Source organism: Oncorhynchus clarkii, chromosome 18 (assembly GCF_045791955.1).
Source record: "Oncorhynchus clarkii lewisi isolate Uvic-CL-2024 chromosome 18, UVic_Ocla_1.0, whole genome shotgun sequence".
In the NCBI taxonomy this organism is placed as follows: Eukaryota; Metazoa; Chordata; class Actinopteri; order Salmoniformes; family Salmonidae; genus Oncorhynchus; species Oncorhynchus clarkii.
Window position 1 is genome coordinate 51,367,576 of NC_092164.1, and position 26,176 is coordinate 51,393,751.

General features: G+C 45.2%; 3 protein-coding genes across 3 annotated transcripts; 1 reads left to right on the top strand and 2 right to left on the bottom strand.

Annotated features, from left to right (window-relative positions):
- Window positions 1-5,061: 5,061 nt before the first annotated feature.
- LOC139372362 (uncharacterized) lies at window positions 5,062-6,046 on the bottom strand. The gene is made up of 2 exons (XM_071112077.1): window positions 6,026-6,046; window positions 5,062-5,688 (listed from the first exon to the last, which is right to left on the bottom strand). Exons 1-2 carry the CDS (start codon window positions 6,044-6,046, stop codon window positions 5,062-5,064), a joined length of 648 nt encoding a protein of 215 aa, XP_070968178.1.
- Window positions 6,047-7,945: 1,899 nt separating this feature from the next.
- Window positions 7,946-12,271, bottom strand: LOC139373658 (cartilage associated protein). The gene is made up of 7 exons (XM_071114465.1): window positions 11,673-12,271; window positions 11,084-11,233; window positions 10,318-10,489; window positions 10,013-10,141; window positions 9,672-9,817; window positions 9,368-9,451; window positions 7,946-8,457 (listed from the first exon to the last, which is right to left on the bottom strand). Exons 1-7 carry the CDS (start codon window positions 12,129-12,131, stop codon window positions 8,416-8,418), a joined length of 1,182 nt encoding a protein of 393 aa, XP_070970566.1. The 5' UTR covers window positions 12,132-12,271; the 3' UTR covers window positions 7,946-8,415.
- Window positions 12,272-12,784: 513 nt separating this feature from the next.
- Window positions 12,785-26,026, top strand: LOC139373657 (FKBP prolyl isomerase 9). The gene is made up of 10 exons (XM_071114464.1): window positions 12,785-13,457; window positions 14,214-14,359; window positions 20,123-20,312; window positions 20,766-20,911; window positions 21,134-21,323; window positions 23,050-23,195; window positions 23,304-23,493; window positions 23,562-23,707; window positions 23,814-23,977; window positions 24,368-26,026. Exons 1-10 carry the CDS (start codon window positions 13,255-13,257, stop codon window positions 24,542-24,544), a joined length of 1,698 nt encoding a protein of 565 aa, XP_070970565.1. The 5' UTR covers window positions 12,785-13,254; the 3' UTR covers window positions 24,545-26,026.
- Window positions 26,027-26,176: the final 150 nt, after the last annotated feature.

Genomic DNA, 26,176 nt, shown 5'->3' on the forward strand with positions numbered 1-26,176 from the left:
GTATGTTCAGACAGCAGTCATTTGCTGACATGGCTACGCTAGTTGTCATAGTTATGACGGGTGAGTGTGCAGTGGTGTAGGCTGATTGGTGGTGGTGCTCGTGCTTCTTATCACTCAGAAGTTATGTAGCAAGCTATGATGACAACAATGCCTGCCATGGATGTTTCCCAGTCTCTCTGAATGTTCAAAATCATAGTGATAAAACACTTTTAATTAAAGCCTCAAAGGGAGTCATTTTTCTCAAGCCACAACAGTCAACTAGCTAGATAGGTAGCTGTTTAGCTTTTGTAGCACATTCACTAATTTGTTTGTAAACAATTAAAGGGAGAACAAATATTTTTTACTACATATTCATCTCCAGCACCACCACAACATCAATATATACGAAAATGGCTCGTTTCTATGTTTTGTAATAAAAAAAAATAGTGGAAGATAAGTGTTTCCAATGACATCATCAGTGTGCATCATGTCATTTTAACCAATTATGGTTACAATGATGAGTAGGTATTGCCACACCAATGATGTAATTGGAAGCACTTATTTTCCTTTATGTTTTTTTACTACTAAACATAGACATTTTCACATACAGTATGTTGATGTAGAGGTGGTGCTGGAGATGATGAATGTGAAGTTGTTCTTGTCAAACTGTAAGCAGAGCAGCTAGCATGCAACAAGATATGCCAAATAACATTCTAAACATTACTTGAGGGCAAATGTATCAGATTTGACTGTTCAGACACAAGTCGCATGGCGACAGATTTGTATCTGACTTCAAACCACCTACAAAGGTTGTTTGAAATGTGGCTTGACTGCAAATCGGATATGTAAAGTCACTTCAAACTGCCAATGTGAACAAGGCTTTAGATTGGCACAATATTATGGTGTGTTAAAATGTACATTTTTGAGTGGATGGAAGTTTGAACATTTCTGGGGGTTAACAAGAGGTGAGATATATTATCAGACAGTCAATGTAAGGTAGAGAGGAGAGGAAAGTGGGGAGAGGGGAGTGGGGAGGGGAAAGTGGGGAGAGGGGAGTGGGGAGAGGAAAGTGGGGAGAGGGGAGTGGGGAGGGGAAAGTGGGGAGGGGAAAGTGGGGAGAGGGGAGTGGGGAGGGGAAAGTGGGGAGAGGGGAGTGGGGAGAGGGGAGTGGGGAGGGGAAAGTGGGGAGAGGAAAGTGGGGAGAGGAAAGTGGGGAGAGGGGAGTGGGGAGGGGAAAGTGGGGAGAGGGGAGTGGGGAGGGGAAAGTGGGGAGAGGGGAGTGGGGAGGGGAAAGTGGGGAGAGGAAAGTGGGGAGAGGGGAGTGGGGAGAGGAAAGTGGGGAGAGGGGAGTGGGGAGGGGAAAGTGGGGAGAGGGGAGTGGGGAGGGGAAAGTGGGGAGAGGAAGTGGGGAGAGGGGAGTGGGGAGAGGAAAGTGGGGAGAGGGGAGTGGGGAGGGGAAAGTGGGGAGAGGGGAGTGGGGAGTGGGGAGTGGAAAGTGGTGAGAGGGGAGTGGGGAGGGGAAAGTGGGGAGAGGAAAGTGGGGAGAGGGGAGTGGGGAGAGGAAAGTGGGGAGAGGGGAGAGGGGAGTGGGGAGAGGGGAGTGGGGAGGGGAAAGTGGGGAGGGGAAAGTGGGGAGAGGGGAGTGGGGAGGGGAAAGTGGGGAGAGGGGTGTGGGGAGGGGAAAGTGGGGAGAGGAAAGTGGGGAGAGGGGAGTGGGGAGGGGAAAGTGGGGAGAGGGGAGTGGGGAGGGGAAAGTGGGGAGAGGGGAGTGGGGAGGGGAAAGTGGGGAGAGGAAAGTGGGGAGAGGGGAGTGGGGAGGGGAAAGTGGGGAGAGGGGAGTGGGGAGGGGAAAGTGGGGAGAGGAAAGTGGGGAGAGGGGAGTGGGGAGGGGAAAGTGGGGAGAGGGGAGTGGGGAGGGGAAAGTGGGGAGAGGGGAGTGGGGAGGGGAAAGTGGGGAGAGGGGAGGGGAAAGTGGGGAGAGGGGAGTGGGGAGGGGAAAGTGAGGAGAGGGGAGTGGGGAGGGGAAAGTGGGGAGAGGAAAGTGGGGAGAGGGGAGTGGGGAGAGGAAAGTGGGGAGAGGGGAGTGGGGAGGGGAAAGTGGGGAGAGGGGAAGGTGGGGAGAGGGGAGTGGGGAGGGGAAAGTGGGGAGAGGGAAGTGGGGAGAGGGGAGTGGGGAGGGGAAAGTGGGGAGAGGGGAGTGGGAAGAGGGGAGTGGGGAGGGGAAAGTGGGGAGAGGGGAGTGGGAAGAGGGGAGTAGAGGTAAAGGGAGAGGGGGGAAATAAACATATAGAGAGACTTGTCTAGATGGGGTGTGTGTGTCTGCTAAACGACTAAAATGTAAAACATTTGTGCGTGTGAGTGTTGGTTTTGACAGAGACGGCTGGAGAGAGATTTAGAGTAGAAGTCCAGACTTCAGACTCAGTTCAGAGACAGAGACGGGGGGCTAGGGGCATAATCTGGTGTCTGTGTACGTGCATGTTTTTGTGCGTGTGTATATGTGTGTCTCACACCGGTGTGATCTGCTGGTCAGCGGTGTGACGTGTTTGAAGGTTTCCAGACTGCATTGGGAGACGCCGCCGAGTGATCAGAACATCAGACTAACTGACGCTACCATGACAACACAGGCAGACCGACAGTCAGACAGACAGACAAAGACCTGCTACACACATAAATTATCCCCCCCCCTCCCCCCCATTTTGATCTCTATATTTGGGTCAATTAAAATAAATGTACTAAGTTAGTCAGAAACTTCTAAAATATTTATCAATGCAGAGGTGAAATGGAGGATGTTATGTGAACTAATATACAAGGGTATCTGCATACGTTAGCATGTGGCCTTGATTAATATGTTAGCTTTTTTATTCATAAGAATAAATGTTTCAGATGAATAATAAATGTGTATAATGTAATAAATGTTTCAGATGACAAAGACTACAGAGATGGACTAATAACACACAGTACATGGCTCCATTTTCCTCACACACAACAGCACAACATTGTAAAACTCACTACTATATTTATTGGGCTGCAGGTAGCCTAGCGGTTTGAGTGTTGGGACAGAAACTGAAAGGTCACTAGTTTGAATTCTGAGCCGAAAAGGTGCAAAATCGGTCGATGTGCCCTTAGGCAAGGCACTTTGTCCAAATTGCTCCAGGGTTGCCGTTGATATTGGCGGACCCTGGCTATGACCCCACTCTCTGAGGGTGTCTCAGGGAGAGTTGGGATGCAAAAAAACATACATTTCTAATACACGTGTGAAATTATTATAAAAGTTTATACTGCAGTGTAATTTAGGATTTGTTGTAGCTTCTTTAACCATGTCCATGACAGAAAGAAACCATTTATTTGACTGGAGTTTAAATAAACTAACAGCACAAAACACATGTAGCATAATGCATACATAATATTGCCATACCAACCCATCTATCAATGTTATGGTTCTTTTCATTGTTTGTGGGGAAAATGATGGCCATAGTGTTCTATAGTTGTAAAAAGTATCTGTATACTATTCAGTATTAAATGTCTTGTTTTTTGTAAACTGTGTTTTGAAGAGTGATGTTGGTGGTGAAGATGGGGGTTATGTAAAAAAAGTGTGTTTTTTTGTAATGAGGATTTAAGTGCTGTTCTGTAAGAGTAAAATAGCCAAATACCACACTGTCTGTACCTTCATGACAGTATTTGAGTCAATGATTGATTGATCGATAAATTCAGTTCCTTACCCACACAGGTGCCCAGCCCATTAGGTTTTGTAATATAATTATTATTGACAGAAACTGCTCAGATGTCCTCACAGCGTGAACTCTACTGCTTCCTGGTCTCTTTATGACATCATCTCTGTCTGGTCCATCCGTTTCTAGATATTGGTTCCATTGAACAACAGTGTTAGGATGAAGTGTGTTTGTGTGTGTTCTAATAATAAACTCATAAATCTGTAATTTTGTGATGCTAAGCTGTGTGTGTGTGTGTGAGTGCGTGTTGGCACTTTTCAAACGTAATGGAAAAGAACGAGACAATATGTACATGGCTAGTTTTCCAACATGAAGACAATGATTTTCAAAATAGGTAATATCAACTCTCAGTCGCTGTTGACTAAGTTTGGAATCTTTTCCTTGCGTTTCTCGACCGTGGCTGCCTCTTGATAATGAGTAGGTCACTTTCTTTCTCATCGTGATTTCATCTTGCGTATGTGTGTGTGTGTGTATTTGTGCGTGCACGTGGTTGACTCTAAGTAAGTATAAGTGTCTCTCACATCTAATGGTCTCTCTGTGAGCTACGATCTACAACCTACGACTCCTCACAATCAGAATTTAACAGTGACCTGGTCTGAACTATGAACTCTGACCTCTAGCTGGCTCTCTGATGTCTGTACACCCACTCCTTCCACGTCTGCAAATGTCCTTTAGAAACAGTTAGAGAAAGAGGCAGGAGGGCAGGAAAAGAGAGAAAGACAGGGAGAGACAGAGGAAAAGAGACAGAGGAGGATGAAGACAGAGAAAGAGAGAGGGGTAATAGAGAGAGAGTGACAGAGTAAGGGTGAGAGAGAGAATGTTCCCCAGTGGGTTTTTCTCACCACTGTGTGATAAATGGCACTGAGACTCCATGTTCAAACATTACTGTTTTCTCTGGCTGCTATCCTCTTCTCCGCTTAGCTCTCGGTCTCTCTCTGTCTCTCTCTCCTGCTTCCTCCACTCTCTCTCTTTCTCTCCCTTCCTCCACTCAGGTTTCTCTCTCCCTCTCCCTCGGATCTGCTTTGGCCCAGGCCCGATCCGGATTCATCAAATGGACCCGCACCATCTCATCCCCTCCTGTCCAGTAGAAAGACCTCTATGGGACAGCTCTGTCAGGCTATATGTGTGCCATGACCCACCTTTGTTACAAAGAATAAAACCTACATTTGAATGTACAGTAAAACAAAGCACTGCAGGTTTTTCCATCACAAGATCAGTGAGAAGGTGACAACAGGAGCAACAAGGAAAAATCTAAAATACATAGTTTGATCAAAACAATACAGATTATTAGAAACATTATTGGAGCTCAAACAACTCCTATTATGCTCTGTTGCCTATGTAATACACTGCAGGATCAGTAAGACTGGCACAGGGCTGAGTGTTGGGTTGAGAGCTGGGCATTGGGTTGTGGGCTGAGGGCTGGGCATTGGGTTGAGGGCTGAGGGCTGGGCGTTGGGTTGAGGGCTGGGCACAAGGCTGGATGTTGGGTTGAGGGCTGGGCACAAGGCTGGGCGTTGGGTTGAGGGCTGGGCACAAGGCTGGGCGTTGGGTTGAGGGCTGAGGGCTGGGCACAAGGCTGGGTGTTGGGTTGAGGGCTGAGGGCTGGGCACAAGGCTGGGTGTTGGGTTGAGGGCTGGGCACAAGGCTGGGCTTTGGGTTGAGGGCTGGGCACAAGGCTGGGTGTTGGGTTGAGGGCTGAGGGCTGGGCACAAGGCTGGGTGTTGGGTTGAGGGCTGGGCAGGCTGGGCTTTGGGCTGGGCACAAGGCTGGGTGTTGGGTTGAGGGCTGGGCACAAGGCTGGGTGTTGGGTTGAGGGCTGAGGGCTGGGCACAAGGCTGGGCTTAGGGTTGAGGGTTGAGGGCTGGGCACAAGGCTGGGCTTTGGGGTTGAGGGCTGGGCACAAGGCTGGGTGTTGGGTTGAGGGCTGAGGGCTGGGCACAAGGCTGGGTGTTGGGTTGAGGGCTGAGGGCTGGGCACAAGGCTAATTGGAATGAACGGCGGTAGAGGTGTAGGTGATGCATTTCCTGCTTTTATTTATGCAGGAAAATAACAGTAAGGCATTTGATATATCAGATTGTTTTTATATAAATACTGTTTGCCTGTCCCGATCCTCTCTCCCTCGCTGGCTCACCTGCTCCTCTTTTTATTTGCAATGAAAAACACTAGTGTGCGTTTGGTCTTTGGTCTGTTGCGTGTAGAATAGCTCAGCCTACTCATTGATAGCCCCTACTTTAGTAAACTTGCACGAGACATTGCATGCCAAGAAATACAGCATTGCGATAGCCTACATCTTTTGATTACCGGTGCACAGTTCTGACTGTCTGCCTTGAGGCCGACATGCCTACCTATTACCTATGCATGGCTGTGCCCCTCCCATCTCTCTCTCTCCCCTGCTAGCTCGCTCTGTCTTTGTTGTGTAATATGCGAGAGTTTGTGTTCTCGAAGTAGATTATGGAAAATAGTTTCCTCCGTTGCAAAAATCGGGAGTCTACTGGCAAGGAGTCGAGGAATCAATTATTTTGGAGTCTACTCCCACTTGTACTCTAAAACGGCTCAAACTAAAAATCACTGTTCTAAATCAACCTTTGGAAAGGAAAGTTCACCTGTGTTGGACTGGTAAAAAAAACATAGAAGGATAGGATGGCCTGAGATGGAGGTAAAAAGAAAGATAGACTCACCAGCGATAGAGAGGTAGAAGTTGTTGACTTCCCTGGCTCCTTTTGAAACGGCCAGACATATCTGACAGAGATTATTTAGTGCTTCCTTGTATAGCACTTACATTTTCCAAGCTGTGTACAGAGTCCTATCAAAATATCTTATCCCAGTCACCTCAGGTGAACTTCATGAAGGTACCAACACCTGTGCTTTCATATCCTGACACCCACTCCCTCAATTTGAGGGAATGAAAATAACTTCCTTGTTTATTAACTGATTTGGAAGATAATTCATACAATAGGTAAATTTATTATCAATGGAGAGGTTTCAGATTAGAATGGAATGATTACTTATATATTCAGATATACCTTTCTGTTTTTTCAATTACATTCAATTCAGCATTGAAAAAAGGCGCTAGTTTAAGTGTTTCACCTGAGCGGTTCTCACCACAAGTCAGAGACCACAGTTATGACACACCAAATGTGTTTGATGAATTATTTTTGTCTTCTTCTAATGCCTCTTAATGAGAAAGTAATCCAAAAGTAACGGAAAATAATACGATTACTGATTACAATTTTGAGCAGGTAAATAGTAACAGATTACATTTGTGTGTTTGCGAAGTCACGATTTCTATTCTACTCTATTCTCTGTGGATCAGACCCTTAAATAAAAAATTGAAAAAATCCACTTAAAATGACATGCCCAAATCTAACTGCCTGTAGCTCAGGACCTGAAATGAATGTAGGAGATTATAACACATTAGATCTGGTTAAAGATAATACAAACAAAAAAAACATGCGTTTCTATTTTGTTTTATCTTTGAAATGCAAGAGAAAGGCCATCATATAATATTACAATTTAGGTGCAATTTAGATTTTAGAGCAGTGTGTGTGCAAAGTTTCAGATGAATCCAATGAAACATGGCAATAGTGGACAATATTGTGTATCAGTCTGCCCAAATGTGCCGAATTGGTCAATTGATACATTTTCAAGTACATAACTATAGAAAACATACAAAAATAATATGGTGATACAACATGTAAGTTTACACACTCCCAGGAATGTCTTACATGATGGATCATTAGCTTATACACTAACTTCCACACATCTAGATGGCCGGACGGGGTGGGTGTGGAGCCAGAGACAGCAGGGGTTCAAACTGTAGAACCCAGTTCCTACATTTGAACATAAACATTTATTTTATCAAACAAAACTATGCTACATTTTATCTCTGGGACCCTCAGGATGACAAATAAGAGCAAGATTCCTGAATATAAGTACATGAATTACCTTCAGAGGTGAATGTATCAAACCAGTTGCCGTGATAAAAGTGTTTTGTTGTTGTGCACTCTCCTCAAACAATAGCATGGTATTATTTCACTGTAATAACTACTGTTAATTAGACAGTGCAGTTAGTAAATTAGACATTCAGCTGTATCTATGTCCTGGAAAGTTTGCTGTTGCTTACAACAGTCATGCTAATCACATTAGCGCACGTTAGCTCAACCGTCCCAGTATAGGGACGCCAATCCCGTAGTTAATAACATCATACGAAACAGAAAGCAACGATCACTAAAGAGGGCTTGGTTTTACCATGTGGTTTTATTATTAAAGAACCATGTGAATATCTTTATATATTTCCTTGTAAGACAGTGAACAGTTTGATTTAAAACATGGACAATAGACAAGAGGGGAGTGAACATACATAACAGAGAATGGCCACATATCACTATCATCACCAATTTAATACCACAATATCACTCACTGTCCGTACCTCTGCACTGTACATGTTAGTGCACATGATCCAGAACTATTAAAAAAACATGATTTAAAAGGTCATATAAGCACATTAAAAAAATGGAACCAATTTGAGCCAATCAGAACCTCCGGAACCTCCAAATAAATACGACCCAGTGGGAGGGACCAAGGCCCGGCGGCATTCTGGGAAAACCTGCCGTCGCTCATTTCTTTCATTTAGTTCAGCTTTTTCTTTCTTTCTCTATATCTTTCTTTCCTTCTTTATTTTCAGTGCGTCCAGAGTGTGCTACTGATCCTAAGCATCCAGGAACTCATCTAGAAACTCCATCACTTCCCCCTGTACACACACACACACACACACACACACACACACACACACACACACATATCATTGAACCTGTAAGTATTCAACTGTAAGTATTGAACCTGAAGACTAACCATTCTCTATGGTTTCCTGATGGATATGCAGTGGATGGATAAGGACTAACTACACTCTGATCAGACAGAGCCTCCAATTGGGTCTCCAGTTCCAGTCCTGGAGAACTACTGGGTGTACAGGCTCCAGTTCCAGTCCTGGAGAACTACTGGGTGTACAGGCTTCAGTTCCAGTCCTGGAGAACTACTGGGTGTACAGGCTTCAGTTCCAGTCCTGGAGAACTACTGGGTGTACAGGCTTCAGTTCCAGTCCTGGAGAACTACTGGGTGTACAGGCTCCAGTTCCAGTCCTGGAGAACTACTGGGTGTACAGGCTTCAGTTCCAGAACTGCTCTAACAGACCTTATTCGGCTAATCAAGGTCCTGATGAACAGCTGGTTTGTTTATCTACATGTGTTAGAGTTGGGCTGGCGCAGAATCCTGCAGTAGGGTGGCTCTCCAGGAGGAGGATTGGCCACTCTTATCTATAGGCGAGTCATGCTGCCCCCAAGTTAACAACTCTGGCACTACATCTATGGGTTATTATTAAACATGCCTTTATTGTTGTGAGTGAGCAGTGTGTGAGTGATCAGCGCCTCCCTGTGGTGAGGTCAGATACAGCAGTCTGGTAAACACTAGTCACATTGTACTGCTTGGACACAGGTCATGTGATGTGAGAGGAATCTGTAGTTTATCACTAGTTTACAGAAAGATTACATAGAAGACCCACTTCTGGACACATATATTGTATGACTCAACAATTGTGACATTAGAGACACAAATGGAGACACACACACACACACACGCACACGCACACACACACACACACGTACCTCGTCATCGCTCGCTAGGTGTTGTCTGGAGAACTCAAGCATCTCTAGCTGCATGGTGGTCTGGTTCAAGTACCGTACTGCCTCCTAAAACACACACACAAAACACACACACAAACCACACACAAGTCAGATCAGCATCGATAAACAAACCCAAATGAAGACCTCAGTATTCAGTGAACCGGTTAAAACAAAAATCGATGACAGGGGCCAAATAACCTGCATACGGAGATAGTGGAAATGCATGCGGTTTGTGTGTGCGCGCGTGTGCTGAAAAATGTCTGTATAATATGTGTGTGTGTCTTACCGATCTAGGTAGGAAATCTTCGTCGCTGAGTCCGTATTTGTCTCTGTGGTACTGGTAATACACCACGTTGTTCTTCATCACCTCATCACTGGGGTCAAATAACATGTAGCTGGTCACACACGGAACCGCGTTCTTCAGGTCATTCACTGGGGGGGGGGGGGGGCAATGACAGAGTCAGTGTGTGTGTGTGTGTTTGTGTGTGTGTATAACCACACAGAACACAGAAGTCCTAAATGTACATGTTTGTAATAATATTGTAGTAACATACTCACTTGTGTCATAAGACTGCTATAACACATGCATGTGTAATAATAACAGTAATACAGCAATATGACACTCACGTTTGTAATAGGCGAACTGTAGGTAGTGGTACATGGTTGCTACAAACTTCTCTACGATGAATCCTCCAACCACAGGAGTCAGCTCGGCCTCACACCTCACCTTCCTCTCCAACACCTCTGTGTAGTGGTCTGGGAGGGAGAGGGGGGAATGGGAGAGAGATAGAAGAGGTGGAGGGGGGGGGTTATCATCACAAGTGACCTGTTCAAGATTTGTCTAAATCAACCTTTGGACAGTGTTGGACTGGTAAATGACATGGTGGACATCCTCGCCTTAGATGGAGAAGATGAATGAAAGATAGACTGACCAGCAATGGAGGGGTAGAAGTCTTTGAAGTCTTTGACCTCCCTGGCTCCTTCTGAAGCAGCCAGACATTCGTCGTAGACCTTGAAGAAATCCCTTAGAGCCAGCTCCATGTCTGACACTGAGGTACGGTAGTTATCACCGTTATACGCACGCACCGCTCGCACAAACAACATCTGGAACAACAACACACACACATTGATACAGATTACATTACGAAGTTCATTTGAACTATTGAACTAGATTAGACCAGGGCTCAGATTAGCCCAGGGCTCCCGACTGGTGCAGCGGTCTAAGGCACTGCATCTCAGTGCTACAGACCCTGGTTCGATTCCAGGCTGTATCACAATCGGCCGTGATTGGGATTCCTATAGGGCGGTGCACAACTGGCCCAGCGTCGTCCGGGTTTTTGCCGGGGTAGGCCGTCATTGTAAATAAGAATTTGTTCTACATGACTTGCCTAGTTAAATAAAGGTTAAATAAATAAAAAGACCAGATTTTATTCACCAGAGCACAACCTGCATCTGTGCAACACTACAGAGCTCCCTAAACCAGCCCAACTGAGACCTCAGACAATTGTCCTAAAGAGAAAGTGGCTACGGTCCATGTTTAGTCTTAGAGCTCTGAAAGCCTTTACATCCTCCTGTGACTTCAGTCTGGTCCCCTAACCACCTCTAACCCCAGCCATGGAGAGAAGTATTGGTGCATGTGTGTGTGCATCCATGTGTGTGCGTGTGTATGCGTATGTACGCAAGTGTACGTGTGTGTACCTCGTAGGACTTGGTCTCCAGGTCTGTGAGGTGTTCTTCAGCTCCAGGTAGAGTCCTGTAGTAGGCCATGTTCCTCTGCATCATCTCATCATCAGGGTGCTTCAGGAGGAAGGTGTGGGCAGCAGACACTGCCTTGGCCAGGTTATCAGACTGGGGGAGAGAGGAGAGTTATACACACACACACACACACAAACTGAGGCAGACAGGTTCACACACAAAACAGAGGCAGGCATATACATACACACACAAGCTACTCATATGAAGTGAACAAAAGCACAGGGCCCTCTTCCTTAGTTTAGCCTCTGTGCATCCTCGCAAGAAAACACATTACTTAATAGAGTACAGTAGCATAACAGAGTGCAGAGGAGTGCTTGTAAACTACACAGTTGTAGTTATTGAAAACACACAATTTGTTTTATCTAAAATACAACTTAGAAAGTACTTCTTTAAATATGAAATGCATTCAGTTATATTAGTTCTGAAAGACAGGCAGCTCGTCCACATATCTAAATGAACCCTCTCCTGCTCACAGAAAACACTAATGAGATACAGAATATATACCGCAGAGAGCCGCAGTGATTTCACTCACTTTGAAGTAGGCGAACTGCAGGTATTTATATGGTTCCCGTTTCTCGAACTCCTCCACGGTGTCCCGGCTGGGCATGGTCTGTCTGAAGGCGGGCAGCCCCTGTTTGCACCGCTTGAGACACTGGGCCCTCTTCATAACGTTACCAAACACACGCAGCTCCGGGAAGTCGGTAAACTTCTCCTCGTTGTCAAGTCGTACTGAGCTGCAGTTGAGGTTGCAGAAGGCCTCGCTGTCCCTGAGCAGCCTGTACAACCGGAGAGAGACCTCGAGATAGTCAACTGTCTCCTGCCATTTCTCTCCGGTGTACTGGTCCAGCGCGTATTTATACGCGGAGTCCAGCGGCATTAGTTCATTACGCGGAAAACTCCGGAAACTGTATTTCTCGTATTGACAGAAGACTATTGTAACGGAAACCGCGAATAGAAGCAGAGAGATTAGCGGAGTGCGGGAGGTTGCCATCTTTAGTTTTTGTGTAGAGGTGGGACGGCTGGGTTACGTCTCTACTCTATTCTACTCTCTGTGCCGTGCGAGGGTGGGACAGGGACCGCCTCTAACCCCACCACGTATCCGGATACAACTCTCCCTCCCCTGGCTGCTCTGGGCAGGGTGACGGGGTGAGGGGTGGCGAACCACCGGGGCTCCATGCACCTCCCCTTAAATCAGTGCTGTTCTAGAGAGATCTGGGAGTAACATGGATTGGGAAAATCAGACCACTGCACTAGTTTACACTGGACTATTTTACATCAAACTACATGTAAACGATTGCCAAAATTACAGATCAAGTTAAGGAGTGATTTCCATTTGTGGCCCTCCAGACTAGATGCCAAATGGCCACACAATGTAATGTGATTAATCTGACGCAGCAACAATGAGAAGTAGCCTAGTGAAACTGTTTGTTCAGTAGTAGACTTTGGAGAGAGTCTGCAGTTGAAAGTCTGCTGCCTATACCTATTTAAACATGTCTATTTTTTATATTTATGTTCGGCTATGTATGTTTTATAAACGTGTTGGTTATGTTAGATAAAACGTGTATATTCTTGTATAGGCCTATCACCCACTAATTAGGGTTGACTCTGTAGCCTACAGACTTCCCCCTCCCCTGCCACGTCGAGACATTCCAGAGAGAGAGAGAGAGAGGGTCACACACAGAAACACCCCCTGAAAAACTCAGACACTGTTCCACCGCCACGCCATAGCCAAGCCTTGCGTAATAGCCCTATAGACTGTACATGTGTGACTGAATGTAAACTAGGCCTATTCTACAGTAGTAGTTTGTGTTTGTTGGTCTTGCGGTGGGGATGTAGTTTATTTGGTCTCTAGCTGTGACTATAGGCCCTCCGTTTGGCGTTTCCACGTCTACATATCTGTTGTGCGCTACTGCGCCTGCGCCATACGTGGTACCCAAATCCTCCCATTCAATTCAATCCCGAACAGACAGGGATCAAGGGAAGAAGACAAGAACTGGAAGCAGAAGACCAGAGGAATCGGAACAATCGGGGGGAAAAGAAAGAGAGCGATAACAACCGTTACAAGTCACGGTTATCCACCCTACTTTTTGTCGGTAAAGGAGAGGCGTGTGAAGATGAAACAGTGCGTGCACGGGATGATATATCTGGCGGTTCTGGTGGCGTTTGCCGCCTGTGACGCCCCTCCGGTACCGTTAGATGACATCGTGATTGAGAAAACGTTCGTGCCGGAGCAGTGCGTGCGCGCTGTGAAAGTAGGGGATTATGTTCGCTACCATTATAATGGCATGTTCCCGGATGGAAAGAAATTTGACTCCAGGTAAGAAAGTTTTTATTTTCCACTCTTCTCCACTCCTGTAGTTCCTGCACGCAGTTCACGTTGCAGAGAGTAGCGTGCACGTCAATAAATTTAAGCGTGCGTTTTATTAGCCCGTCGGACCAAACAGCCACGCAGGCAGAGAGAACGAGAGCCCCCATTGACTGAGAGAGAGGGAGACTCTTCATGCAGTCTCCAAGTCTGAACTAAATAAATAGTGAAACTATATTTTCACTCCAGAGTAAACAGTCATATTCTGCTACTAAATACACCGGGTGATAATATATGGTTCGTTAACCAACTGCAAGGACGTACACATGTAGGCCTTCCTAGCCTACTCTAGAGCATGCACACACAGGTAGCATATCTGGTGTGTGAGTGTATGTCACGTGTGGCCAGCAGAGTGATCATGTAAAATAACAAAATACTACAAATATGAATGAATTCATTAATGTAAACCCTTGGGCAGAAAGAGACCAGTAGGCCCAATAAGTAATGTGCGTGGCAGAACTGAGATACAGTTGGCCAGTGTAGTAGGCTAGGCCTAGTGATACGACATGGTAACCACAGTCTCACCGCAGCCAACCAAGTACTACTGTCTGGACAGAGAGATACATGACTGAATGACTGAGTGAATCAGTGAAGTAAGTGAGTGAATGAATACATGAACGAATGGACATTTTTCCCTTGTTTCTTGTCTTTCTTTCTGTCTTTTTTGTTTGAGATGTTGGCAGCTCCCATAACTTGTGTGTGTTGCAGCTATGACCGCAGCAGCACCTACAATGTGTATGTGGGTAAGAAGCAGCTGATTGAAGGGATGGACAGAGCTCTGGTAGGGATGTGTGTCAACGAGAGACGACTGGTCAAGATTCCCCCACAACTGGCCTACGGGAAGGAAGGATACGGTAAGTTCATAACATAGATTTTAACATTATTATACATCATATAATGGAGTTTTAGCTTATAATTGAGGTTTGGGAGCAAAGACATCTAAACTCTTCCCCTATAACCAATCAATAACTATATTTATACTTACCTGTTCTACCTGTAACCTGTGTGTTTTGCATGTAACAATAAACATAGCTAATAACTTAGTTGATAATATAGCTTGTAACATGGTTATAGACATTGTTGTCTCTTGTCTGTTTGATTAATAGTGCAGCTGCACAGGTAGCAGTGTGTGTGGGTGGTTGGATCTGTGTGTTTTTAGGTTTGTGTGTGTGTAGAAGCTGGTGTTTACTGTTCGGAGGTATTCATAAACACCAAGCATTAATGCAAGCTTGACAGGAAGTGGGTGGTCCATGTTGAATTGGGTCACAGTGACATCACAGACCAGGAAGTGTTGCTTGTTAATGTTACTGTACGCTGCATGGTGGCCTGAGATTTTTTTATTTATTTTATTTCACCTTTATTTAACCAGGTAGGCTAGTTGAGAACAAGTTCTCATTTACAACTGCGACCTGGCCAAGATAAAGCAAAGCAGTGCAACACAAACAACAACACAGAGTTACACATGGAATAAACAAACATACAGTCAATAACACAATAGAGAAAAAGTCTTAATACAGTGTGTGCAAATGAGGTAAGATAAGGGAGGTAAAGGCAATAAATAGGCCATAGTGGTGAAATAATGACAATTTAGCAATTAAACACTGGAGTGATAGATGTGCAAAATATGAATGTGCATGTAGAGATACTGGGGTGCAAAGGACCAAAGAAATTATAAATAAACAACCGTATGTGGGTGAGGAAGTTGGATGGGCTATTTACAGGTGCAGTGATCTGTGAGCTGGTCTGACAGCTGATGCTTAAAGTTAGTGAGGGAGATATGGGTCTACAGCTTCAGTGATTTTTGCAATTCGTTCCAGTCATTGACAGCAGAGAACTGGAAGGAAAGGCGGCCAAACGAGGAATTGGCTTTAGGGATGACCAGTGAAATATACTTGCTGGAGCGCGTGCTACGGGTGGGTGCTGCTATGGTGACCAGTGAGCTGAGACAAGGCGGGGCTTTACCTAGCAAAGACTTATAGATGACCTGGAGCCAGTGGGTTTGGCGACAAATATGAAGCGAGGGCCAGCCAACGAGAGCGTACAGGTCGCAGTGATGGGTAGTAAATGGGACTTTGGTGACAGAACGGATGGCACTGTGATAGACTGCATCCAATTTGCTGAGTAGAGTGTTGGAGGCTATTTTGTAAATGACATCGCCGAAGTCAAGGATCGGTAGGATAGTCAGTTTTACGAGGGTATGTTTGGCAGCATAAGTGAAGGATGCTTTGTTGTGAAATAGGAAGCCGATTCTAGATTTAATTTAGGATTGGAGATGCTTAAAACTTCTTGCGGATAAGTGGGACGCTAGCGTCCCATCTCGACAACTTCCGGTGAAATTGCAGTGCGCGAAATTCAAATTACAGAAATAGTCATATTTAACATTCATGAAAATACAAATGTCATACATCAGTTAAAAGCTTAACTTCTTGTTAATCCAGCCGCTGTGTCAGATTTCAAAAAGGCTTTACTTGAAAGCACACCATGCGATTATCTGAGGACAGCGCCCAGCCCACAAAGCATTAAAAACATTTTCTAACCAGGCAGATGCGCCACGAAAGTCAAAAATAGTAATAAAATAAATCACTTACCTTTGAAGATCTTCTTCTGTTGGCACTCCAAAAGGACCCAGCTACATCACAAATGGTCGTTTTGTTCGATGAAGTCCTTGGTTATATCCCCAAAAACTCAGTTTAGCTGGTGCGCTTCATTCAATAATCCACCGGTTTCCCTCCTTCAAAATGCATAGAAAATGAATCCTAAACGTTACCAATAAACTTCACCAAACAAGTCAAACAACGTTTATAATCAAACCTTAGGTACTCTAATACGTAAAGAAACAATCAAATTTAAGACGGAGAATCGTTATTGTCATTACCGGAGATAAACAACAAAGTACCCGCATTCACCAGAACGCGTAACAAACACTACAGCCAAAATGGGAGCCACTACAAATTACAAACTACAAATTCAAGCTAATTTTTCGAAAAACAAGCCTGAAACTCTTTCTAAAGACTGTTGACATCTAGTGGAAGCCCCAGGAACTGCAATCTGGGAGGTTATCCATTCATATTAAAAATGACAGCCATAGGAATCAATGATGGGCTGAAATTTTTTTTCTGGATGGTTTGTCCTCGGGGTTTCAACTGCCATATCAGTTTTGTTATACTCACAGACATTATTTGAACAGTTTTAGAAACTGAGTGTTTTCTATCCAAATTTACCAATTATATGCACATCCTAGCTTTGGGCCTGAGTAACAGTTAGTTTACTTTAGGCACGCTTGTCATCCAGACGTCAAAATACTGCCCCCTAGACCAAAGAGGTTAATGTGAGTCTGGAAGGAGAGTTTACAGTCTAACCAGACACCTAGGTATTTGTAGTTGTCCACATATTCTAAGTCAGAACCGTCCAGAGTGGTGGTGCTGGACAGGCGAGCAGGTGCGGGCAGCGATTGGTTGAAGAGCATGCATTTAGTTTTACTTGCATTTAAGAGCAGTTGTAGGCCACGGAAGGAGAGTTGTATGGCATTGAAGCTTGTCTGGAGGTTAGTTAACACAGTGTCCAAAGAAGGGCCAGATGTATACAGAATGGTGTCGTCTGCATAGAGGTGGATCAGAGAATCACCAGCAGCAAGAGCGACATCATTGATGTATACAGAGAAAAGAGTCGGCCCGAGAATTGAACCCTCTGGCACCCCCATAGAGACTGCCAGAGGTCCGGATAATAGGCCCTCCGATTTGACACACGGATCTCTGTCTGAGAAGTAGTTGGTGAACCAGGCGAGGCAGTCATTGAGAAACCAAGGCTGTTGAGTCTGCCGAAAAAAATGTGGTGATTGACAGAGTCGAAAGCCTTGACCAGGTCGATGAATACAGCTACACAGTATTGTCTGTTATCGATGGCGGTTATGATATCGTTCAGGACCTTGAGTGGGGCTGAGGTGCACCCATGACCAGCTCGGAAACCAGATTCCATAGCGGAGAAGGTAAGGTGGGATTCGAAATGGTCGGTGATCAGTTTGTTAACTTGGCTTTCGAAGACCTTAGAAAGGCAGGGTAGGATAGGTCTGTAGCAGTTTGGGTATGGAGTGTCTCCCCCTTTGAAGAGGGGGATGACCGCGGCAGCTTTCCAATCTTTGGGGATCTTAGACGATACGAAAGAGAGGTTGAACAGGCTAGTAATAGGGGTTGCAACAATTTCGGCTGATAATTTTTGAAAGAGAGGGTCCAGATTGTCTAGCCCTGCTAATTTGTAGGGGTCCAGATTTTGCAGTTCTTTCAGAACATCAGCTATCTGGATTTGGGTGAAGGAGAAATGGGGGAGGCTTGGGAAAGTTGCCGTGGGGAGTGCAGGGGCTGACCAGGGTAGGGGTGGCCAGGTGGAAAGCATGGCCAGCCGTAGAAAAATGCTTATTGAAGTTCTCAATTATAGTGGATTTATCAGTGGTGACAGTGTTTCCTAGCCTCAGTACAGTGGGCAGCTGGGAGGAGGGGCTCTAATTCTCCATGGATTTTACAGTGTCCCAGAACTTTTTGAAGTTTGTGCTGCAGGATGCAAATTTCTGTTTGAAAAGCTAGCCTTTGCTTTCCTAACTGCCTGTGCATATTGGTTCCTAACTTCCCTGAAAAGTTGCATATCGCAGGGGCTATTTGATGCTAATGCCGTACGCCACAGGATGTTTTTGTGCTGGTCAAGGGCAGTCAGGTCTAGAGTGAACCACGGGCTATATCTGTTCCTGGTTCTACATTTTTTGAAAGGGGCATGCTTATTTAAGATTGTGAGGAAAGCACTTTTAAAGAATAACCAAGCATCTTCTACTGACGGAATGAGGTCTATATCCTTCCAGGATACCTGGGCCAGGTCGATTAGGAAGGCCTATCAAACGCTCCATAAATTGTTTCAGGGAGCGTTTGACAGTGATGAGGGGTGGTCGTTTGAATCGCAGACCCATTACGGACGCAAGCAATGAGGCAGTGATTGCTGAGATCCTGGTTGAAGACAGCAGAGGTGTATTTGGAGGGCAGGTTGGTTAGGATGATATCTAAGAGGTTGCCCATGGTTATGGATTTGGGGTTGTACCTGGTAGGTTCATTGATCATTTGTGTGAGATTGACGGCATCAAACTTAGATTGTAGAATGGCCGCGGTGTTAAGCATGTCCCAGTTTAGGTCATCTAACAGCACAAGCTCTGAAGATAAATGGGAGGCAATCAATTCACATATGGTGTCCAGGGCACAGCTGGGGGCAGAGGGTGGTCTATATCAAGCGGCAACGGTGACAGACTTGTTTCTGGAAAGGTGTATTTTTAAAAGTAGAAGCTCAAATTGTTTGGGCACATACCTGGATAGTAAGACAGAACTCTGCAGGCTATCTCAACAGTAGATTGCAACTCCGCCCCCTTTGGCAGTTCTATCTTGTCGGAAAATGTTATAATTAGGGATGGACATTTCTGGGTTTTTGGTGGCCTTCCTAAGCCAGGATTCAGACACAGCTAGGACATCCGGGTTGGCAGAGTGTGCTAAAGCAGTGAATAAAACAAACTTAGGGAGGAGGCTTCTAATTTTAACATGCATGAAACCAAGGCTTTTACAGTTACAGAAGTCAACAAATGAGAGCACCTGGGAAGTGGGAGTGGAGCTAGGCACTGCAGGGCTTGGATTCATCTCTACATCACCAGAGGAACAGAGGAGGAGTAGGATAAGGGTATGGCTAAGGGCTATAAGAACTGGTTGTCTAGTACGTTCGGGACAGAGAGTAAAAGGAGCAGGTTTCTGGGAGTGCTAGAATAGATTCAATGCATGATGTACAGACAAAGGTATGGATGTGAACACAGTTGAGGTAAATCTAGGCATTGAGTGACGATGAGAGAGGTATTGTCTCTAGAGGCATCAATTAAACCAGGTGAGGTCACCGCATTTGACATGAACAAACCCTTATTGGAGACAGATTAATCTGCTGACCCTCTTCAACTGACACATAGAGGTGAACTCTGCTTTAGTGTTGTAGGAGTGCCTTTCATTCAGAGTGAGACAGACATCACAGCCCAGACCGGTGGCTTCGCCGGCATTACCCACAGTTACATGCACAGCATTAGGAGTGTGTTTGTGCTATTAGTATGTGTGTATTAGTGTGTGTATTTGTATGTATTAGGGTGTGTTTGTGTGAATAAAGAGGTCACCAAGCAGACTGGTTGATTTTGCATGAGGAGAGATTAAAACAGAAATGTGTGGCCTTACTTGCAATGTAGGGACTGGTAAAGAGAGAGAGCAAGTGAGATGGAGAGAGAGAAAGGATGTAGTGGCATGTATGGAGTGATAAATGTAGGTATCTACTTTGTAGAGGGAGAAAAGGAACAACTGCCAACTCACCAGTATGGATTTAATCACAGCCATCCTCAACTTCCCTACCCCTCCTTCTCGCCTCCTCTCATCTTCCCTCCCTAATAACAATGTATGTTGCATATATGGTTTATAATCTCTGATTAATTGCCTTCTTCATAGAGATAATTCCATGTTAATCTGTCTAGTTTAACAATGAGAGAAAGAAGAGAGAAAGTGGAGAGACAGAATGAGAGAAAGAACAAGTGTAACTAATGTCATCCTCCCTTACTCCTCCAGGTGATGTAATCCCTTCAGACGCGATCCTCCATTTTGATGTTCTGTTGTTGGACGTGTGGAACCCTGATGATGTGGTTCAGATGAAGACGTACTACACCCCTGAGAACTGCTCTAGGAAGGTAGAGGTGTCAGACTACGTACGTTATCATTACAACGGAACACTGCTGGACGGAACACTGTTCGACTCCAGGTGAGACACGAGATAAGTTGTCGACGACAAAACACTAACACACACGTCATGCTACTAACACACACTACACACTACTAACACACACTACACACTACTAACACACACTACAACTATTAACACTCACTACATACTACTAACACACTATAACTACTAACACACGCTACACACTACTAACACAAACTACACACTATTAACCCGCACTACACACTTCTAACACAAGCTATAGACTACTAACAGACACTACACACTACTAACACACACTACACACTACTAAGACATCTACACGCACAGGGAGAGGGATGAAGAGAGGCCCTGCAAGGAAGGAGATGATAGAGGAGAGGAGGGTTACATTTGTAGGATTTCCAATAAATAAATGTCTGCTGTGTTTGTGGTCTTCTAATAAGTATTTTCTCATTCTCTCCCTATTTCCCTCCCGTCTCCCTCCCCCTGTAGCCACACCCGTATGCGTACCTATGACACCTATGTGGGGATTGGCTGGCTGATTGCTGGCATGGATCAGGGGCTTCTGGGCATGTGTGTCGGGGAGAAACGCATCATCACCATGCCCCCATCGCTAGGATACGGATCAAACGGTGATGGTTAGTAGGTGCTGCTGGGTAATGGAGTTGTTTCTGAGTGTTATCCCAGTCCAGGCCTCTCTAGTACTATTGGACCAGAGATGGCATCATCAGTGTAACCGTCTCTCCAGGTAGTGATATCCCTGGTGTTTGACGTGGTCCTACTGAACTTACATAACCCTAGTCTAACCCTCCTATCTCTCATCCCCTTTCTTTCCATCCATCCATCCCATCCCTCTCTAGGTAGTGATATCCCACAGCAGGCCTCCCTGGTGTTTGATGTAGTCCTCTTGGACCTCCATAACCCTAAAGATGGCGTCAGTATCATCAACCAGGACATACCTCAACCCTGCCACAGGAAGAGTGTTGCTGGGGACTTCATCAGATACCACTATAATGGATCACTACTGGACGGGACCTTCTTCGACTCCAGGTGAGGAAGAGAGCGATAAAGAGAGTGTGTGTGACTTCATAAATGTGTATGTAGAAAATGCTCCCTTATTGCCTTTGGGCATTGTTTTCCCTTTATTTGTAATTCTTATTTTGTCCTCATGGTGGCAGTAACCTTAAACTAAACTAGATAGACAAATGAGTTCAAGATTTACTGAATGAATCCAACCAGGAGAATAAAAATGGCACTTTTATCTTATTATTTTTAAACAAGTAAATTTAAGTTCAGACTGAATAGGGTGTAGAATTTAGAATCTACAACTTAGAGTTACTTAGATTTAGAAATGTAGGCAAAGGTTTTGTGTTTGTAACGTGTTTCATTCTGTACATGATTATTGTCCTCTCAGCTACTCCCGTAACCGCACATATGATTATTGTCCTCTCAGCTACTCCCGTAACCGCACATATGATTATTGTCCTCTCAGCTACTCCCGTAACCGCACATATGATTATTGTCCTCTCAGCTACTCCCGTAACCGCACATATGATTATTGTCCTCTCAGCTACTCCCGTAACCGCACATATGATTATTGTCCTCTCAGCTACTCCCGTAACCGCACATATGATTATTGCCCTCTCAGCTACTCCCGTAACCGCACATATGATTATTGTCCTCTCAGCTACTCCCGTAACCGCACATATGATTATTGTCCTCTCAGCTACTCCCGTAACCGCACATATGATTATTGTCCTCTCAGCTACTCCCGTAACCGCACATATGATTATTGTCCTCTCAGCTACTCCCGTAACCGCACATATGATTATTGTCCTCTCAGCTACTCCCGTAACCGCACATATGATTATTGTCCTCTCAGCTACTCCCGTAACCGCACATATGATTATTGTCCTCTCAGCTACTCCCGTAACCGCACATATGATTATTGTCCTCTCAGCTACTCCCGTAACCGCACATATGATTATTGTCCTCTCAGCTACTCCCGTAACCGCACATATGATTATTGTCCTCTCAGCTACTCCCGTAACCGCACATATGATTATTGCCCTCTCAGCTACTCCCGTAACCGCACATATGATTATTGCCCTCTCAGCTACTCCCGTAACCGCACATATGATTATTGTCCTCTCAGCTACTCCCGTAACCGCACATATGATTATTGTCCTCTCAGCTACTCCCGTAACCGCACATATGATTATTGTCCTCTCAGCTACTCCCGTAACCGCACATATGATTATTGTCCTCTCAGCTACTCCCGTAACCGCACATATGATTATTGTCCTCTCAGCTACTCCCGTAACCGCACATATGATTATTGTCCTCTCAGCTACTCCCGTAACCGCACATATGATTATTGTCCTCTCAGCTACTCCCGTAACCGCACATATGATTATTGTCCTCTCAGCTACTCCCGTAACCGCACATATGATTATTGTCCTCTCAGCTACTCCCGTAACCGCACATATGATTATTGTCCTCTCAGCTACTCCCGTAACCGCACATATGATTATTGTCCTCTCAGCTACTCCCGTAACCGCACATATGATTATTGTCCTCTCAGCTACTCCCGTAACCGCACATATGATTGTCCTCTCAGCTACTCCCGTAACCGCACATATGATTATTGTCCTCTCAGCTACTCCCGTAACCGCACATATGATTATTGTCCTCTCAGCTACTCCCGTAACCGCACATATGATTATTGTCCTCTCAGCTACTCCCGTAACCGCATATATGATTATTGTCCTCTCAGCTACTCCCGTAACCGTACATATGACACCTACGTGGGTAAGGGCTATGTGATTGGTGGGATGGACGAGGGTCTGATCGGAGTCTGCATCGGAGAGAAAAGACGCATCATTATCCCACCTCACCTCGGATATGGAGAGGAGGGCACAGGTATGTATAAAATAGTGTATTTGTGTGTGGTATGTGTTGAGGTTTTCAGTGTACCATCATTTATAGAAAGGTGATTTCATCATCGCCCCCTCCTCTCTCCCCCACCAGGTACTAAGATCCCAGGTTCTGCTGTCTTGGTGTTTGATATCCATATCATAGACTTCCACAACCCATCAGACACAGTGGTGATCACTACCAACTATAAACCAGTGGTGTGTGAGACTCTGGCTAAGAAAGGAGACTTTGTTAAATACCACTACAACGCTTCACTCATGGATGGATCCTTCATCGACTCCACGTGAGTAGGAAGATACACTTGGACATGCAAGCACACGCGCACACACTTCTAACAATCGCTCTCTCCAGGTATAACTATGGGAAGACGTATAACATTGTGCTGGGAGCCAACCAGGTGGTTCCAGGGATGGAGGAGGGGCTGAAGGAGATGTGTGTTGGAGAGAGAAGACACCTGGTCATACCTCCTCATCTGGGCTACGGAGAGAGGGGAGTGGGTGAGTTACACACACGCCCACACACAAACATGGGCATAGACAAAGACACACACAAACTTGTCCACTTGCTGTTATTAACCCATTCATGTCCATTGGTGTGTTATAGATGGTGAAGTGCCGGCCAGTGCTGTCCTGATCTTCGACATCGAGATGATTGAGATGGAGGCGGGACTTCCTGATGGCTACATGTTCATCTGGAACGAGGACGTATCAGCTGACCTCTTCACTGAGATGGATGCAGATAAGGACCTACAGGTGTTGGCCTCAGAGGTACGCATCGCAGCTAAACCCCACCCTCAGCTACACACTAATAGACATACACATGACACTGTGGGTCCTCATGCATCTCACCTATTTTTTATCTGCTCTGATTGAAGACAACTGGACAGCGTATGGCTGCATCTCAGTAGTCTTAAATAGCCTCCTCTCCTTCATCTGCACTGATCTGTAAACGCAAGACAAGTGAAAGCAAATATGGTGGAAGAGAAGCCCTACAGAAATAATGTTTTGTATTTCACCCATCCAGTTAATTTTGATCAGTTCAGGAAGAGAGGAGACAATCAAGTTGATTAACCGAGGCAACTGGCTAACCAATTCACAATTCTCCCTCCCTCTCTCTCCACCCACCCACCCCTTTCCCTCCCCCATCCTTCTGTCCAGTTCTCAGACTACATTCTGCGTCAGGTGAACGAGGGTAAAGGACGTCTGGCCCCTGGGTTTGACGCATATCGCATCATCGAGAACATGTTTTCTAACCAGGACCGTAATGGAGACGGAAAGATCACAGAGGACGAGTTCAAACTGAAGGCCGACGAGACCACACACGATGAGCTATAAGAGAGGGGTGCAGAGTGTGTGTGTGTGTGTGTATGTATGTGTGTGTATGAGGGGGCTTATATGATGGCAATATAAGACAAGGAGGGTGTGTGTGTGTGTTTGTGTTTGTGAGGGATTATATTGTTGGAGGGTGGCGGGGTGAGATGGCAAAGGGTCAGATGTATAGAATTAGAGTTGGTCAGATGTCTATAGAGAACCAAAGAGAGAGGCAGGGTGTATTCTGAGTAATGGGCTGAGAATCAAATGGTGGTTTAGTTAGCTTTGACCTGTCGTCTTCGGTGACCAGAGCAGTCTGGTGTTGGCATGGGGAGGGAATGAGAGGGGAGAATAGGAAAGCAGGAGGAATACATTTTGAGGAGATGAGCAATGTAAGAGCATTAGGACAAAGGCCCACGTTTTTGTTAGTAGAGCAGTTTCCCAAATCCAGCCCTTAAGTACCCCCAACAGCAAACATTTTCTTTGAAGCTTTGGACAAACTCATCTGATACGTGTCAACTAATCATCAAGCCCTGGATGAGTTTAATATGGTGAGTTTTACAACAAAACGTGTGCTGTTGAGGGTAACGCTACTGGAGGACTGGAGTTGGGAAACAGAGGAGCTTGATGTGTTTTTATTGTTGATGATGATGATGATGTACCTTTGTTCACCTGCTCTGGCATCACTGATGTGTTTATTATTTTATTATTGAGTTAACTGTTCAGATGGTGTTTTTTTGCATTTTGTTGGTGTTGCCTTTTTCATCTGTGAGAGAATAAGTGCCTGACAATGATTTAGTGACAAACTCTCCTCTTTCTGAATATGATCTCTGGATCTATGTTCTATCCCCGCTTAATAGTTAGTTATGGTCTGTGGGTCAAACGGTTTCAATTTCAAATCTTCTGTCCCACCAACATATCTTATAGAGCACAATTACAGTACTATAAAAATGTTATTTATTGTATTAACAAACACCATGATAGATGCAGTCAGGTGATTGCAGAATTGCTTCTACAGGACCATCTATGCAAGTTCCGTACTATCCAGCTAACGTGTGTGTTTTAGTAACGGTTTGCCAAATGATTCAGGTGCTAAAACTTTGTTTATATTCCTTATTGTCATGTGTACAAACGCTTCCTGTATTCTCTGCTGTCTAAGCCAATCAAGTACAATACTACACATCTAGTCATTCAGCTGCCCACTCACAACACTGTCTCCTATGCAACATTTACCTAAATGTTGGTGCCACTATCAGGTAGTTCATTGTTTTAGTTTCCCCCCCAATAGATTGTGTTATAACTACGCTATGCTCTGCACACACACATCTCACCTGCACCAGCTTTGGCAAAGTGTGTGAAGTGTGTACGTGTGTGTTTGCAACAGTTGAGTTTGTTTTATATCTGATGCCTCTGTTTGGTGAGAGTAATGAGTGATAATGATGCTGTATGATGATGATGTGTCGTTTCTAAGGTGCATTTGAATAAATGCACATTCCAACCCCTTTACAACAAGACCTGTCTGTCTCTCTTTAGGTGCAATGAGTGTGTGTGTGTGTGTGTGTGTGGCGCTTGCATATGGTGGGAACTGCGCAGCTGGAATAAAAACAGCCAGGGGGCGACAGGAAGGGAGGGAGAACGGAGGAGTAATGAGATAAA